General features: G+C 50.9%; 1 protein-coding gene across 2 annotated transcripts in view; it reads left to right on the top strand.

The window, feature by feature from the left end:
* ZNHIT6 (zinc finger HIT-type containing 6) overlaps positions 1 to 17,163 on the top strand; it is a 64,481-nt gene extending 47,318 nt beyond the window's left edge. The window contains exons 6-10 of one of the 2 annotated variants that reach the window (XM_063938935.1): positions 11,600 to 11,668; positions 12,711 to 12,791; positions 13,652 to 13,786; positions 15,313 to 15,437; positions 16,895 to 17,163. In XM_063938935.1, coding sequence (XP_063795005.1) covers positions 11,600 to 11,668; positions 12,711 to 12,791; positions 13,652 to 13,786; positions 15,313 to 15,437; positions 16,895 to 16,923 — 439 coding nt within the window. In that variant the 3' untranslated portion in view covers positions 16,924 to 17,163. The remainder of the gene's footprint in view (positions 1 to 11,599; positions 11,669 to 12,710; positions 12,792 to 13,651; positions 13,787 to 15,312; positions 15,438 to 16,894) is intronic. The other variant, XM_063938936.1, reaches the window with a different exon arrangement.
* Positions 17,164 to 18,041: the final 878 nt, after the last annotated feature.

Consider the following 18,041-nt stretch of genomic DNA (forward strand, 5'->3'; position numbering starts at 1 on the left):
TATAATGGTTTATCTAAAGTAACCACATCGGGGTTCAGCCTGATCTCAGGTGGATAGGTAACCCCGGGGGGCTGTGCTGTGTCGGTGTCTCCGACATGGCTGTCGGTAATCCACATTCCTTATCACCGTTCAGGAAGATGGGACTATTTGCTGCATACTATTGACGTCACTTGCTGATTGTCGCCTGTCTTTAGGCAATTGCTGATTTGCCGCCACCGTGTGCAGCCATAATGGGAGAACCACAGCACGCCGAGGCCTGGAATCCTGCGCTCGGGGCAGCCAAGGAGAGAGTTGTGTGTGAGGCCGTTTTATTTCCAGCCAAAAGAAAGATTCCTCTTTACCACAGCAATATGGAGCTGGCTGTTCCTCAGGCCGCCAGCACGTGTCTGTACGTGGATGTGGTAATGGCCTAACGCTGCTTACAGGCGGCAGAGGAGAAAGTGTCTGTGGTTTGTGTCAGGAGCTGAGGAGACCGGACGCTTCCAAACCAGCCTCGTCCATGAAATCTTTTCCTGTGGCCGAGGACAAGTACAGAAGTGGTCAGCGCGTCGGCTTAGGAAGGACCCGGCCAGCGCAATAGACCTAAGCTGTTGTGGTAAACGTCGTCTTCCATGGTTCTGAAGGAGCAATCTGTACATTACAGTGGTGGGATTTATATCCCGCTGTTACATAAGTGCCCGGGTCACCCGTCCGTATCCCAGTGATGTCAGGGTGGATATTGTACTACAGACCCGATAGTTATATTATGTAATAGTGGTAATCCACCCTTACTAGTAACCAGACCCGCTTCCGCCATGGCGACCATGCTGCATGCCCATAATGTCCTATTATTAGTGCACAATGCTCAAAATGAGGGAAACCCCAGAATTTGGTGTAACAGACCTCAGCAAACCGGGTAAGCCGGTATATATTACCCAGGTCTTTCCCCGCACGCTGCCCAGAACTCAATCCTCGCAATGGCCGTGTGTGGGCTCACGTCTGTGTATGTGTGTAACAATTAGATTCTGGAGAAAATCCCATAGCGGTGTCCCCCAGTGTCTACTCCCACCCGCTGACCCCCCCAGTGTGCGTCCTGCTACTCATTATCCTCAGGTGTGTCCGATCTCCTCATACATACATACATACATACATACATACATACACACACACACACACACACACACACACACACACACACACACACACAGAGACACACACACACACAGACATACATACACATATATACACACACACATACAGACACACATACATACATATACACACACTCGCATACATACACACGCATACATACACACACATACATCCGCATGCATGCATGCATACATACATACATACCATACCATACCATACCATACATTTTTTCTTGTTCCTTTTCCAGCGTTGAGGTTTCGGTGTTTTCATACATTCCAGGGGTGGGAAGTGAATGGGAATCAGTGAGCGGTTCTCTGGTTTGTGCGACTCTGGCTTCACAAACATTACAGCTTTCCAGAGGAATCTCAGCAGCCTCTGCCAACCGCATTCTTGCCGTGTTCTGCGTCCAGTGTGCGGCAGCGCACAACAAGCCCCTTGTACCAGTCGTGTTTGCTCAGGGAAACTGACCTGGAATCAAAACATCAGATCAACTGTTAAAAGATGTATTTAGCTGAGAGCGAGCCTTCACACGAATATTCCCTGACAAAGGCCGCTTGTCCCGGCTTCCCCCGTTGGCAGACGGCGTGGCCTTGTTTGGTGTCCGCCTCTGTGGCCTGTGTACGCTCGGCTGTTATTCTAGGACATAGCTGGGGCTGAACACTGGTCCTCTGTGTACAGGCCGCAGAGTGGTCCAAGGCGTTCAGAGGATGCCGGAACTTTCCCGCTCTCCTCCTGCAAGATAAATAACACATTACCGTTCAGCTGCTGATTAGTGGGGGCAGAGAGACCCTCGGACGGCGTGTCATGTGCTTCTATCTACCGACTTTCACATTTATTTCTTCTACACATGGTTTTATTTATACCCCAGACTTCCCCGTTGTCTCAGAGCGGCGCACACATTGGAACACGTCCATTGCAGATCTGAGTGTGCCGGAGACATCGGTGTGTGTGGTCTGTGCACATCGGAATGGGGGGGTTCTCCTAATTTTAGGGTAGTTTTATTATGCTGAGTCCTCATCGCCTGCCGGCCCAGCGTGTCCTCATTGTTGCACTGTGCAGGAACCAAGTAATTCCCCTATTCCGCCAACCGGCCGGCTCTGACCCGGAACACAGGTCCAACCCGTATCAGAGTCGCATCAGACCCCGTTCACATTGCACGCCCGACCCCAGCACCACCACCTGCAAGGCACAAAGTACATTTAGTAACCCATCAGATTGGTAACTTAGTGATGTCATTCATGGCGCAGAGAGCGGGGCACGTAACAGATGTAGGGCCGGCGGGTACCTCTGCCACGGGGCAGAATGGGAATCCTCACTGTGATAGCGTGAGGCCGCGTGTCGTAGAACCGGTATTGCAGGAATAGGATTGTCGCACTGGCGTCCCCGGCTGTAACATGACGACTCCTCGGAGTAGATTCCTCATTTTGTATATAACTCTGTGGGGGCATTTCATCCAGCTGTTTGTTTCATACAATTGTGCAGAGGGCTGGGGTAATCATGTAAAAATAATTACCCCCGCTGCAATGCACAAAGGGAACATTCCCAGCACTACCGCAAGTGAAGTGCATATTCCCCCAAGGACCTGCTTTAGGTAGAATCTACGTAGACACTTCTAGTAAACTGACTTATAAGTCCGCAAACTTCCAAAACAGCCGTCTCTTATCAGCGCCGTCCTGCTGGCAAATGGCGCTGTGGTACACCTCTGCCATGACCCGTCTCTCGCCCCAAAGCCTAAGGTCTGTTGTTCAAGCGTCAGGACGCCCTGGCTGACGTGAGTGTCTGTGGCAGTAAGTAGAGCCGAGGATATTGCTGTGTAGGAAGCCATGTTTGTGTGGCGCGTTGATTGCCTGGTGCAGCTACATGAAACCGCTGTACATCCCTTCCTTCAGGAATGTCCTGTAACTGTGAGTACGTAGGTGGATGACCGTGCACCGATGAGGGGCTCACGTGTGGCCGAATCCTTACCGTTCTGCTTGTGTGGCAGCTGTGCGGAGCCTGACCGTCTCCCGAGGCGTTATAACCCTGCCTATATATACATGCGTGTAATCCGTAACAGCTTGTATATCATCTCACTGAAGAGGTGACCGCTCCCTGGATTTGGGACAAAGAATGCGAGCTGATTGGTGATAAATCTTCTGTTACACGTTAGCGAGCTCCGGAGTCCGCGGGCTTTTGTTGTATACATAACGTTATTTTAGTTGAAGGTGACATATTTTGGGTCTTGGCCACGCCAGACCATTCTATAATAGATTGCGGATTTCTGTAATATACCGGAGCGTTCTCTTGCGTTTCTAAAAGGGGTGGATTATTATTTGTAACGGTTTCTTATATAGTGCAGAATATTCCACTGCACTTTATAATTGGAAACAACAATGATAACACAAAACAGGGTAATAACAGACAGACATAGAGGTAGGAGGGCCCTGCTCCACGCTTACACTCTATAGGAAAATTCTGATTTTGCAGACTCCTCCCCTTTATTGTCACAGCCACACCCTATTTCTGTTATTGCGCAGTTTGCTCGCTAATCAGGCAGACTCCGTCCATCCTCGCCCCTCGTCCTGCTTTATGGTCTGATGATTCACATTCACTTTGCCATATCCCAAGGATAATCTGAGGAAACACTGTCGGGGTTCAGCCAAATCTGAGATTCGGAACCTCCCACCCACATAACCGTTTGCTCTTCCCTCGCAGCACTGGGACTCCATCCCTCTCCCTACAGCTCCATGGCTGATCTTTCTATTTAATCCACCAGATTGCTGGTGCGTGTGTCTCCTGTGCATCATTTGCATGTGGATGCCCCCAGAGATCACCAGCTGCCTATAAGCAGCTTGCAGTAATATTTCTGCCATTTATCCTCCTCCTGTATGTTGTGTTCTGTCATTAATGTGTGGCCGCTGTGTAATCTGTATTCTTGTTGGGTTCCTTCGCAGTAGGGTACTGGTAGCATTGCATAACGTGGTGGCTTCTGCCCTTCTCATATCACCGTTGGTATATAATGGGAGTGTCTATCAGACGTCTCTGGAGTATATAAGTAACGCCGGGCAGTGAGGAGGGATTGGCCGCTGCTCTGAGAGAGAACGTGCATGGAGAAAAAAAGCCTTACACCTGCCACTATGGACTGGGAAAGCAGCCATCTTGTGGTCTGAATGTGACATTCCATTTCACCAGGTGCCAGTCCCGCATGCATAGAAGGTCATAAAGTGCAGTGACCCCTGAGATTCCTGTCAGGCACAATATGGCCGCCCACACTCTGTTCATGTACTCCTTTCAATGGCCTTGTAAACTCTGCTCTGCAGTTCCTTTTATTGAAGTACACTAAAGACTCAATGTCACTGAAATATCAAATGTATATACTGTATTTCTCATACGTCCTAGAGGATGCTGGGGTCACATTAAGAACCATGGGGTATAGACTGGATCCGCAGGAGACATGGGCACTTTTAAGACTTTCAAAGGGGTGTAAACTGGCTACTCCCTCTATGCCCCTCCTCCAGACTCCAGTTTAGAATCTGTGCCCAGGCAGACTGGATGCACTCTGAGGAGCTCTACTGAGTTTCTCTGAAAAGACTTTATGGTAGGATTTTTATTTTCAGGGAGGACTGCTTGGCAAGTCTCCCTGCATCGTGGGACTGAGGGGAGAGACCTACTTCTGTGAGTTTCAAGGCTCTGCTTCTTTGGCTACAGGACACCATAAGCTCCTGAGGGTTTGATCACTAGGTACGCCTAGGAGCTCATTCCCAGAGCCGGCCGTCACCCCCCTTGCAGAGTCAGAAGACAGGTGAGTAGAAGAAGAAAAGAAGACCTCAGTGACGGCTTTGAGGTACTGCACAGCGGGCGCGCTGCGCGCCATGCTCCCACACACAACGACACTACAGGGTGCAGGGCGCGGGGGGGGCGCCCTGGGCAGCATATCTGACCTCCATAATGACTGGCAAGAGTAAACATAGTGCCGAGGCACTGTCCGGACCCCGCCAGTATAAAAATTATTTAAAAAAGAGCGGGTCTGAAGCGCGCCATTACGGGGGCGGAACTTAGCCCTCACAGCACACAGCCCGGCGCCATTTCTTTTCACAAGGCTGCAGAGATGCTGGTCCTTCCTCTCACTGCTGTACAAGTATCAGGGTGAAAAACGGGGGGGGGGGAGGGGGCACAGCTATTTTGGTGCATTGTTGATAAATTATATAAGCGCAGCAGGTCTGGGGCATTTCTGTGGTGTTTCAGACTGGGTTGGGCGCTAGGGTGTGGGCTGGCAATAACTCCCTCTGTGTCCCTCTGACAGGCTTTACTGTGGGTCTGTCCCCTTTAGGCCAGTGTGTCTGCGTGTGTTGGGTGCACGTGTGTCGACATCTCTGAGGCGGAGGGCTCTTCCCAGGAGGAGACTATGTCAGGGACACAAACGGCTGTGGGAGTGACCCTGTCGGCACCGCCGACGCCTGACTGGGTGAATGTTTTGAATGCTCTGAATGCTAATGTGGCTCTGATAAATAAGAGATTGGATAAATCCGAGTCTCAGAACCAGGCATGGATGAAATCCGTGGAGGATGTGTTGTTACAAGTCCAGACCCCCTCGGGGTCACAAAAACGTTCATTTACTCAGCTGGCAGACACGGATACCGACACGGACACTGACTCAAGTGTCGACTATAGTGATGCCAGATTAGATCCCAAGCTGGCAAAGAGCATTCAGTACATGATTGTGGCAATAAAATACGTATTACATATCACTGAGGAACCTACTGTTCCCGATACTAGGGTCTGTATGTATAAAGGAAAGAAACCTGAGGTAACGTTTCCTCCCTCTCATGAACTGAACACTCTTTGTGAAAAAGTTTGGGAAAATTCTGACAAAAAGCTTCAGGTTCCCAAAAGGATTCCAGTGGCGTATCCGTTTCCCTCTGGGAATAGGGAAAAATTGGAGTCACCCCCCATTGTGGACAAAGCTCGATCACGGCTGTCCAAAAGGTGGATCTTCCGTCCCCTGACACGGCAGCTCTAAAGAATCCTGCGGAACGTAGGCAGGAAAATACATTAAAATCCATTTATGTCACCACAGGTACGCTGCTCAGACCAGCCATTCCATCTGCGTGGGTGAGTAGTGCTATCGAAAAATGGGCAGATAACTTGTCATCTGAAATAGATACCCTGGATAGGGATAACATTCTTTTGACACTGGGTTATGTCAGGGACGCTGCAGTCTACCTAAAGGAAGCTGCGAGGGATATTGGCCTCTTGGGGTCACGGGCCAATGCCATGGCAGTCTCAGCTAGGAGAGCATTGTGGATTCATCAATGGAATGCTGATGCTGACTCTAAGAAAGCTATGGAGTCTCTACCGTATAAGGGTGGTGTATTGTTTGGTGACGGCCTCGCTGACCTGGTATCTACGGCTACAGCGGGTAAGTCGTCATTTTTACCTTATGTGCCTGCTCCACAATAGAAAGCACACCACTATCAAATGCAGTCCTTTCGGCCCCATAAATACAGAAAGGGCAGAGGATCTTCCTTCCTTGCTAAGAGAGGAAAGGGAAAAGGTAAACGATCACCGTCCGTGGCCGGTTCCCAGGAGCAGAAGTCCTTCCCGGCCTCTGCCAAATCCACCGCATGATGCTGGGGCTCTTCTGCGGGAGTCCGCACCGGTGGGGGCACGTCTCAAACTCTTCAGTCAATTCTGGGCTCATTCGGCCCTGGACCCATTGGTTTTAGAAATAGTGTCCCAGGGGTACAAACTGGAGTTTCAAGACGTTCCCCCTCACTGTTCTTTCAAATCGTCCTTACCAGCTTCTCTTCCGGACAGGGAGGTGGTATACGCCGCAATACAAAAATTGTGTCACAATCAATTCATTGTCAGGGTTCCCCCGTCGCAACAGGGAGAAGGCTTTTATTCAAGCCTGTTTGTGGTCCCGAAGCCAGACGGCTCAGCCAGACCAAACCTGAACCTCAAATCCCTCAATTTCTACCTAAAAAAATTCAAATTCAAGATGGAATCTCTCCGGGCAGTGATCTCCAGTCTGGAGGAGGGGGATTTTATGGTGTCTGTAGACATAAAGGATGCCTACTTACATGTTCCCATTTATCCTACACATCAGGCTTACCTGAGGTTTGCAGTTCAGGATTGTCACTACCAATTTCAGACGTTGCCGTTTGGTCTGTCCACGGCTCCGAGTGTTTTCACCAAAGTAATGGCCGAAATGATGGTTCTCCTGCGCAAGCAAGGAGTCACAATTATCCCGTACTCGGACGATCTCCTGATAAAGGTGAGATCCAGAGAACATTTACTGCAGAACATTATGCTCTCCCTGACAATTCTGAAGCAACATGGTTGGCTCCTAAACTTGCCAAAATCACAGTTTGTTCTGACGAGACGGCTGTCGTTTTTGGGAATGATTCTGGACACAGAATTAGAGTTTTTCTTCCAGTGGAAAAGGCTCTGGAAATTCAGACCCTGGTCAAACAAATTCTGAAACCATCAAGAGTATCGATCCATCAATGCACTCGGTTGCTGGGAAAGATGGTGGCGGCCTACGAGGCCATTCAGTTTGGCAGATTCCATGCCAGAGTGTTTCAGTGGGACCTGTTGGACAAGTGGTCCGGATCCCATCTACTCATGCACCGAAGGATAACCCTGTCTTCCAAGACCAGAATCTCACTCCTGTGGTGGCTGCACAGCTCTCACCTCCTAGAGGGATGCAGGTTCGGGATCCAGGACTGGATCTTAGTGACCACGGATGCGAGTCTCCGAGGCTGGGGAGCAGTCACACAGGGGGAAAGCTTCCAGGGAAGATGGTCAAGCCAGGAAATGTGTCTACACATAAACATTCTGGAATTAAGGGCCATTCACAACGGCCTTCTGCAAGCGGAACATCTTCTTCGCAATCGGCCCGTCTTGATTTAGTCGGACAACATAACAGCGGTAGCGTACATAAACCGCCAGGGCGGAACAAAGAGCAGAGCGGCAATGGCAAAGGCCACAAAGATTCTCCGTTGGGCGGAAAGGCATACAAGTGCTCTGTCAGCGATCTTCATTCCAGGAGTGGACAACTGGGAAGCAGACTTCCTCAGCAGACACGATCTCCATCCAGGAGAGTGGGGTCTTCATCAAGAGGTCTTTGCAGAAGTGACAAGTCTTTGGGGAATTCCTCAAATAGACATGATGGCGTCTCGCCTTAACAAGAAACTTCAGAGATATTGTTCCAGGTCCAGAGACCCTCAAGCAATAGCAGTGGACGCTCTAGTGACACAGTGGGTGTTTCAGTCGGTGTACGTCTTTCCTCCGCTTCCACTCATTCCAAAAGTGATAAAGATCATAAGAAGAACAAAGGTTCAAGCAATTCTCATTGTTCCAGACTGACCAAGGAGGGCTTGGTATCCAGATCTTCAGGAATTACTCATAGGGGATCCCTGGCCTCTTCCTCTGAGGGAGGATCTGTTACAGCAGGGGCCGTGCGTGTTCCAAAACTTACCGCAGCTTCGTTTGACGGCTTGGAGGTTGAACGCCGGATCCTAGCCCAAAAGGGTACTCCCAAGGAAGTCATCCCCACTCTTATTCAGGCCAGAAAAGGGGTAACGTCTAAACATTACCACCGTATTTGGAGAAAATACGTGTCTTGGTGTGAATCCAAGAAGGCTCCTACGGAAGAATTTCAGTTAGGACGTTTTCTCTGTTTTCTACAAGCCGGTGTGGATGCGGGCCTAAAGTTGGGTTCAATTAAAGTGCAAATTTCAGCTTTATCGGTTTTCTTCCAAAAACAATTGGCCTCTCTTCCAGAAGTTCAGACTTTCGTGAAGGGTGTGTTGCACATCCAACCTCCCTTTGTGCCCCCTGTGGCACTGTGGGATCTTAACGTGGTGTTGCAGTTCCTTCAATCTCATTGGTTTGAACCTTTACAGAAAGTAGAGTTGAAATTCCTCACCTGGAAAGTGGTCATGCTGTTGGCTTTGGCATCCGCAAGGCGGGTGTCTGAATTGGCGGCCTTGTCTCACAAGAGCCCTTATTTGATCTTCCATGAAGATAGAGCAGAGTTGAGGACTCGTCAGCAGTTTCTGCCGAAAGTGGTTTCATTGTTCCACTTGAACCAATCTTTTGTGGTGCCAGTGGCTACTGACGCCTTGCTGGAATCGAAGTTTCTTGACGTAGTCAGAGCTTTAAAAATTTATGTCGCCAGAGCGGTTCAGATTAGGAAAACGGTGGCTCGGTTTGTCCTGTATGCTCACAACAAAATTGGGGTGCCTGCTTCCAAGCAGACTATTGCGCGTTTGATCTTTAATACAATTCAGCATGCTTATTCTACGGCTGGATTGCAGTTACCAAAATCGGTGAAGGCCCATTCTACCAGAAAGGTGGGCTCATCCTGGGCTGCTGCCCAAGGCGTCTCGGCATTACAACTTTGCAGAGCGGCTACTTGGTCGGGTTCAAACACCTCTGCGAAGTTCTACAAGTTTGATACCCTGGCTGATGAGGACCTCATGTTTGGTCAATCGGTGCTTCAGAGTCATCCGCACCCTCCAGCCCGTTTTATAGCTTTGGTATAAACCCCATGGTTCTTGATGTGACCCCAGCACCCTCTAGGACGTATGAGAAAATAGGATTTTAATACCTACCGGTAAATCCTTTTCTCTTAGTCCGTAGAGGATGCTGGGCGCCCGTCCCAGTGCGTACTGTATCTGCAGTTTTGTTACGTTTTTGACACAAGTTGTGTTACGTTTAGTCAGCCTGTTGACGACGTTGTTCATGCCGTCGCTTTGCGTTATGTTAAATGCCATGTTGTACGGCGTGCTTGAGGAGTGAGCTGGTATGTATCTCATCTTAGTTTAACAATAAATCCTTTTCCTCTAAATGTCCGTCTCCCTGCGGACCTGATCCTCTTTCCCCTCACAGGGTGGGTATATTATGTCAGAGCTGATCCTCTTTCCCCTCACAGGGTGGGTATATTATGTCCGAGCTGATCCTCTTTCCCCTCACAGGGTGGGTATATTATGTCGGAGCTGATCCTCTTTCCCCTCACAGGGTGGGTATATTATGTCCGAGCTGATCCTCTTTCCCCTCACAGGGTGGGTATATTATGTCGGAGCTGATCCTCTTTCCCCTCACAGGGTGGGTATATTATGTCTGAGCTGATCCTCTTTCCCCTCACAGGGTGGGTATATTATGTCCGAGCTGATCCTCTTTCCCCTCACAGGGTGGGTATATTATGTCCGAGCTGATCCTCTTTCCCCTCACAGGGTGGGTATATTATGTCCGAGCTGATCCTCTTTCCCCTCACAGGGTGGGTATATTATGTCCGTGCTGATCCTCTTTCCCCTCACAGGGTGGGTATAATATGTCCGAGCTGATCCTCCTTCCCCTCACAGGGTGGGTATATTATGTCCGTGCTGATCCTCTTTCCCCTCACAGGGTGGGTATATTATGTCCGTGCTGATCCTCTTTCCCCTCACAGGGTGGGTATATTATGTCCGTGCTGATCCTCTTTCCCCTCACAGGGTGGGTATATTATGTCCGTGCTGATCCTCTTTCCCCTCACAGGGTGGGTATATTATGTCCGTGCTGATCCTCTTTCCCCTTAGGGGGGGTATATTATGTCAGAGCTGATCCTCTTTCCCCTCACAGGGTGGGTATATTATGTCAGAGCTGATCCTCTTTCCCCTCACAGGGTGGGTATATTATATCGGAGCTGATCCTCTTTCCCCTCACAGGGTGGGTATATTATATCGGAGCTGATCCTCTTTCCCCTCACAGGGTGGGTATATTATGTCGGAGCTGATCCCCTTTCCCCTCACGGGAGGGGGGGGGGGGTATATTATGTCGGAGCTGATCCTCTTTCCCCTCACAGGGTGGGTATATTATGTCCGAGCTGATCCTCTTTCCCCTCGCAGGGTGGGTATATTATGTCGGTCAGAGATGATGCATTTTTTCCCTCATAGGGTGGGTATCACAACATGTTGGACAGGTCCCGCCACGAGACACCCCGTGGCAGACGTCAGTCAGACAGTTTTGGTCTAGGCTGACATCACACCTTCATAACGTATAAGAGTCTCATTTTTCCAGACATGTAGAACATAAAATAATGGGTGTTTCTGGTCTCGGCAGCACCCGTCTGGGAAAGCATCACAAGGCGTGACAAGTCCTGTTTGTGACGCAGCAGCGTGGGAGAGCGGGCCGGAGCCAGCAGCTGGGGCGTGTTTCTCCAAGCATTAGCTCAGAAGGAGCTTGGAATTGGCTGAGAATATCTTCTAAATCCAGTATAGAAACTTTATAGCTCTCAAGTGTAGGGATGTGACGGCTTTGTAACCGGCGGACTTAGCAACGCACTGTTTCACATTTATCTATTGCTCCAACAGTATTTTCCATAAATAATTCCTAATATGGAGAGCTAGGGCGTCCTGAGGCACGCCGGTGTTTCATGTATATAATATGGCATTGTGTGTGTTTGTGTAGAGTTGTCATTGTGTGTTTTCTCTCCTGATCCTAGGGAGCAGAAGTTTTACTGGCACCTGAAGCTTCTCTTCCCGCAGTGTCAGGCGGAGTACGCGGAGAAAAGGTATTGCGTTATCCCTCGTCATCCTCTCCATATGCCTATCTCACATTGGGGGTCATTCCGAGTTGATCGCTAGCTGCATTCATTCGCTGTGCAGCGATTAGGTACAAAAACGGCACTTCTGCGCATGCGGCGCAATGCGCACGCGCGTCGTACAAATGCAACGAACGATGCAGTATCACACAGGGTCTAGCGATGCTTTTCAGTCGCACCGCTGGCCGCAGAGTGATTGACAGGAAAGGGGCGTTTCTGGGTGTCAACTGACCGTTTTCAGGGAGTGTTCGGAAAAACGCAGGCGTGCCAGGAAAAACGTAGGCGTGGCTGGCCGAACGCAGGGCGTGTTCGTGACGTCAAAACAGGAACTGAACAGTCTGAAGTGATCGCAAGTGCTGAGTAGGTGTTGAGCTACTCTAAAACTGCACAAAAAAAGTTTGCTGCCGCTCTGCGATCCTGTCGTTTGCACTTCTGCTAAGCTAAAATACACTCCCAGTGGGCGGCGGCCTAGCGTTTGCACGGCTGCTAAAAACTGCTACCGAGCGAACAACTCAGAATGACCCCCATTGTGTGTACTGATGTGCGTCTTAGTTCTGGAGCGTCCGGCATATTCAATGCACTAAACTTTTACAAATGGTAAAGTTGCCACGACATTTTCATGGTGGTTTATTGATGAGGTAAACGAACATGCAAAATAAAGAAAAGCTAAAATGATAAAGCATAGCATGTCAGTTATTCGTGCTTTGACTGCACCGGCATGCACTACTGAATAGCACTGCAGTCAACGTAGCCGTTTGTATAGAACACGTCTATATAGCTTAGGAGGCTGCACCTAATCGCACACAATGGTGTATCGAGGAGAATTGCTCCCGCTGAGCGGTTTCCATTCATCGATGTGCAATAATAGTCACAAATGACAATGTATAAACTCCATCGGACAGTAGATGTTTTGTGTAATATCCTGCAGATGATGTTCAGCATAATGTGGATCACATATACGTCTGCTATATATAAATCATATCCAATAAATCACGAATATTTTGCTTGGAAGGGTGCCGGAAGATAAGACCATCGGCGACATCCTGAAAAAATACATCGACCCGGCTGCGTCTGATCCCACCATCCGGCAGAGGTAAGTGGTCCTCATGCTATCTGTGGCGTCCAGGTGTAGTATGGGAGGAGTGCAAACAAGCACGTGTGTATGTATGTATGTATGTATGCACATGTATGTATGTGTGTATGTATGTATGTTTGCACGTATGTATGCACATGTATGTGTGTGTGTATGTATGTATGTTTGCACCTATGTATGTATGCGTGTATATGTGTGTATTTATGTAATAATCCTCATAGGAGCGTGTTTCCTGCTCCCTACCTTCACATAGTCGATCACAGAACACTTCCGTCACATGACACAAGTGCGCCCCGGCGTTATATCAGTGCAAGCCGGTGACCACAGGTGCTACAGCCACAACAGACGGCGCGCATATACCAGCCTCTCTCCACCATGTAATTGTGATTAGACCCAAACATACGTTTATGGAACTTTGTATCTGTATATCTTAAATGGGGATACCTACCTACCTACCTCTGGCTGCCACGGTGCTCGGTGACCAGCAGGACTCCAGCTGTAGAGTGGCCACGTGTCCTAGTAGGTGTGACCGGTTGTGCATTGGTGTAACACTCGGCTGTTTGTGTCCTTGTGTAGAACACATTGCAGTGTGTGTGTGTGTGTGTGTGTTTGTCCTTAGTAATCTGCTGCTATCCTAACTTGTGTCTGCTTACATTCGCTGGGAATTCCACCATGATGGTCACGTGAAGTATACAACCAGGTAATATGACATCACCTAAGAGTGACATCATCATGACCTCTTGTTCTGTGTCCATGGTGACTAATTACTGGCCTAGTGCACCTTTTATTTTATTAGCTTATATATAGATAAAGACGACATATAATGAACGTCTCTCCTACTGCCCTGTCCTGTCACATAGGCCACGGCGTGGCTGGAATTGCTGGTTACAGGATTGGCTGACTCCCCTCTCTTCCAGGCTGAAGGCGTATGTGAGGGCTCCGTCTGATGTGAAGGTGTTTGTAGTGGGAGAGCGGACAACACCTGGACAGAACAGGTGAGCTGCGACTCGCTGTAAAAGTCAGTTGTTCACTCCCTCAGCCATATACAGTGATACAGCGGAACGGATCATTCCCTGATAGAGATGCAGATTTATTTCTCAGCTCTGCTGCATACATGGGTAACCGTGCCCTGCCCTCTCACACTCTCCCATACCAGGGGGGTAACCGTGCCCTGCCCTCTTACTCTCTCCCATACCAGGGGGGTAACCTCATCTTGCCCTCTTACTCTCTCCCATACCAGGGGGGTAACCTCGCCCTGCCCTCTCACACTCTCTCCCATACCAGGGGGGTAACCTCGCCCTGCCCTCTTACTCTCTCCCATACCAGGGGGGTAACCTCGCCCCCTGCCCTCTTACTCTCTCCCATACCAGGGGGGTAACCTCGCCCCCTGCCCTCTTACTCTCTCCCATACCAGGGGGGTAGCCTCACCCTGCCCTCTTACTCTCTCCCATACCAGGGGGGTAACTTCGCCCCCTGCCCTCTTACTCTCTCCCATACCAGGGGGGTAACCTCGCCCTGCCCTCTTACTCTCTCCCATACCAGGAGGGTAACCTTGCTCCCTGCCCTCTTACTCTCTCCCATGCCAGGGGGGGGGTGCAACCTTATCCTGTCTTGTTCTCCCGCTATACCTGGGTGCCAATGTTAGCCTACCATCTTGTTCTCTCCCCATACATGGGTGCCAACCTTGACCCTGCCCTCTTCTCCCCCGGACCTGGGTGCCAACCTAGAACCTGCTCTCTGGTTCTCCCCCATACCTTGGTGGCAATCTTGACCCTTCTTTCTTATTCTCCTTCCATACATGGGTGCCAACCTTGACTCTGCGCTCTAGTTCTCCAACCCCCCCTCCCAATCCTGGGTTTCAGCCATGAACCTGCTCCCTCATCCCTCCCTCCCCCCATCTTACTATTCAGTGCTTCGTACAATCCTGCTGTTCCCCACTTGAAAATATTTTGCCTAGAAAAGGGTAATAGCATCACTTCTCATCTGCCTAAAAGTCTCCCGCGTTAGTCTATCCTGAACCCTGCTCTCTGCCTCATTTTCCTGTCTTCATTCTCCACCTCTCCTGCGCCCTCTGCTATTTCTCTGTCCCACTCAGAATCCGATACATACTCCTCTTACTCACCTGTAGAGCCAGCGTATCTCACCCGGACACCACGGTGTCTCACCCGGACACCACGGTGTCTCACCCGGACACCACGGTGTCTCACCCGGACACCACGGTGTCTCACCCGGACACCACGGTGTCTCACCCGGACACCACGGTGTCTCACCCGGACACCACGGTGTCTCACCCGGACACCACGGTGTCTCACCCGGACACCACGGTGTCTCACCCGGACACCACGGTGTCTCACCCGGACACCACCGTGTCTCACCCGGACACCACCGTGTCTCACCCGGACACCACCGTGTCTCACCCGGACACCACCGTGTCTCACCCGGACACTGTGTGATCGCTTTCTGCAAAATAGACAGTCGTCTTCTCTATAATGGGAACTGTGTTTATGTTGTCTGTCTGTAGGAGCTGTGAGCTGGACTCCAGCAAGACCCTTAGGGAAACTCTCAGGAACAAGACGATAATAGAGTACCCCACTCTTTGTGTGACTGTACAGGGCACTACTACGGACGCTGTGCCAGAGAAACAAGGTGGGTAGACGTGGCCCTGTACTCTTATATGTTCTCTGATACGCCTCTGAAGACTTCACTTACAGCGCTGCCGTGGTTCCTCGCTGTCCTCTCCTACAGCACTGCCGTGGTTCCTCTCTCTCCTCCTCTATAGCGCTGCCGTGGTTCCTCGCTGTCCTCCCCTACAGCGCTGCCGTGGTTCCTCGCTGTCCTCCCCTACAGCGCTGCCGTGGTTCCTCGCTGTCCTCCCCTACAGCGCTGCCGTGGTTCCTCGCTGTCCTCCCCTACAGCGCTGCCGTGGTTCCTCGCTGTCCTCCCCTACAGCGCTGCCGTGGTTCCTCGCTGTCCTCCCCTACAGCGCTGCCGTGGTTTCTCGCTGTCCTCCCCTACAGCGCTGCCGTGGTTCCTCGCTGTCCTCCCCTACAGCGCTGCCGTGGTTCCTCGCTGTCCTCCCCTACAGCGCTGCCGTGGTTCCTCGCTGTCCTCCCCTACAGCGCGGCCGTGGTTCCTCTCTCTCCTCCTCTCTAGCGCTGCCGTGGTTTCTCTCTCTCCTCCTCTCTAGCGCTGCCGTGGTTCCTCTCTCTCCTCCTCTCTAGCGCTGCCGTGGTTCCTCTCTCTCCTCCTCTCTAGCGCTGCCGTGGTTCCTCTCTCTCCTCCTCTCTAGCGCTGCCGTGGTTCCTCTCTCTCCTCCTCTCTAGCGCTGCCGTGGTTCCTCTCTCTTCTCCTCTCTAGCGCTGCCGTGGTGCCTCTCTCTCCTCCTCTACAGCGCTGCCACGGTTCCCCTCTCTGCTCCCCTACAGCGCAGCCACGGTTCCCCTCTCTGCTCCCCTACAGCGCAGCCACGGTTCCCCTCTCTGCTCCCCTACAGCGCAGCCACGGTTCCCCTCTCTGCTCCCCTACAGCGCAGCCACGGTTCCCCTCTCTCCTCCCCTACAGCGCTGCCACTGTTCCCCCCCTCTCCTCCCGTACAGCGCTGCCACGGTTCCCCTCTCTCCTTCCCTACTGCGCTGCCACGGTTCCCCTCTCTCCTTCCCTACTGCGCTGCCACGGTTCCCCTCTCTCCTTCCCTACAGCGCTGCCACGGTTCCCCTCTCTCCTCCCCTACAGCGCTGCCACTGTTCCCCCCCCTCTCCTCCCCTACAGCGCTGCCACGGTTCCCCTCTCTCCTTCCCTACTGCGCTGCCACGGTTCCCCTCTCTGCTCCCCTACAGCGCAGCCACGGTTCCCCTCTCTCCTCCCCTACAGCGCTGCCACTGTTCCCCCCTCTCCTCCCCTACAGCGCTGCCACGGTTCCCCTCTCTCCTTCCCTACTGCGCTGCCACGGTTCCCCTCTCTCCTCCCCTACAGCGCTGCCACGGTTCCCTCCTCTCCTCCCCTACAGCGCTGCCACGGTTCCCCCCTCTCCTCCCCTACAGCGCCTTTTTCCCATGATATTAAACCTGGCCATGTCAATAACAATTTTTCTTTTTTCTTTCTAGAATGTGACCCACCACCGTCTGCCGTATAGGGATCTATGGCGACTGGTGTAATAGGGTGAGAGCCGTGGGCTACGATCGCCCGTACAGCAATACGGAGAGAGTGATAATAATCCATGTATTAGTAACCTGCCTTCAGGTATCAGGCGTATAATGGTCTCCAGCACTGCCGCGTTTTATTCTCCTCTCTCACGGACTTGTGTTTTGTTTTTTACTAAATTATATTTTATTGATTAAAACATTTTGTGTTTGATAAAGAGGAATGGCTGAGAGCTGTGCTGCATTGTGGTATTTATCTGCTCCTGTAAGAACGTGCGCCAAGCCTCAATACCACCCTGGCGAATGCTCCCTGGGAGGAGAGACGGGTGCTCGTACAGCTATTACACTGGAAATTCTGGGTATAATATTGTATTATTGTGTAAAGGGACTCTAACCTCATACCTCATCTGTGGTAATACTGTAATGTGTAATCCAGCGGATACATACAGTAGATGAGATTATACCTAAGTGTGATCTATGGGCTGACTAGTGGGACCGACCAAACCCCCCCCCCCCCCCCACTAAAGTGCCGCGTGCCAATTCCTGCTCTACAGACCCTGCACAGAAAGTATCCAAATAAGGTCCTGTATTTACAAAGCGTTATAGGGGGGTCTGCGCATGCTGGTGATTGTAAACTTGCGGCATGTGAATAAGCCCTTTATATCCTTCTAATTGAAAGCAAATTAGAGTGCGCCTTAGATGTTTGGGTTTTGCCGCGTTAGCCGGCTCAGCAGCCGGTGAATGACATTGAGGCTGGATTTACTGCGGCAGCTTCTGGGTCCGGCTGATACTGCTGTCGTAAAGAAGGATTAAAACTGTGTTTGAAGTTGATTTAACTCATTCCAATAACAGCGTTTATCCGGGAGAGCCTGCACTGGATGGAGAAATGCTGCGTTACACCCTGACAGACCACAGAGCTGGATTTCTGGGTTGTTTTACAGAGAATTTCTTAATTTTCCATAAAAGTGTATTTCTCTTTCATGTGCGCATTCCTGAGATCACCCATGTGCTGTGAATTTAGCGCTGCAGTAAAGCCGCGGCAGACCCTCAGCACTATGTTTTATTACATGCCTGTGATCTTCTCCCGTGCTAGGAATGAGGGAGGCTGGTT

This window comes from Pseudophryne corroboree, chromosome 9 (assembly GCF_028390025.1).
Source record: "Pseudophryne corroboree isolate aPseCor3 chromosome 9, aPseCor3.hap2, whole genome shotgun sequence".
Taxonomy (NCBI): domain Eukaryota; kingdom Metazoa; phylum Chordata; class Amphibia; order Anura; family Myobatrachidae; genus Pseudophryne; species Pseudophryne corroboree.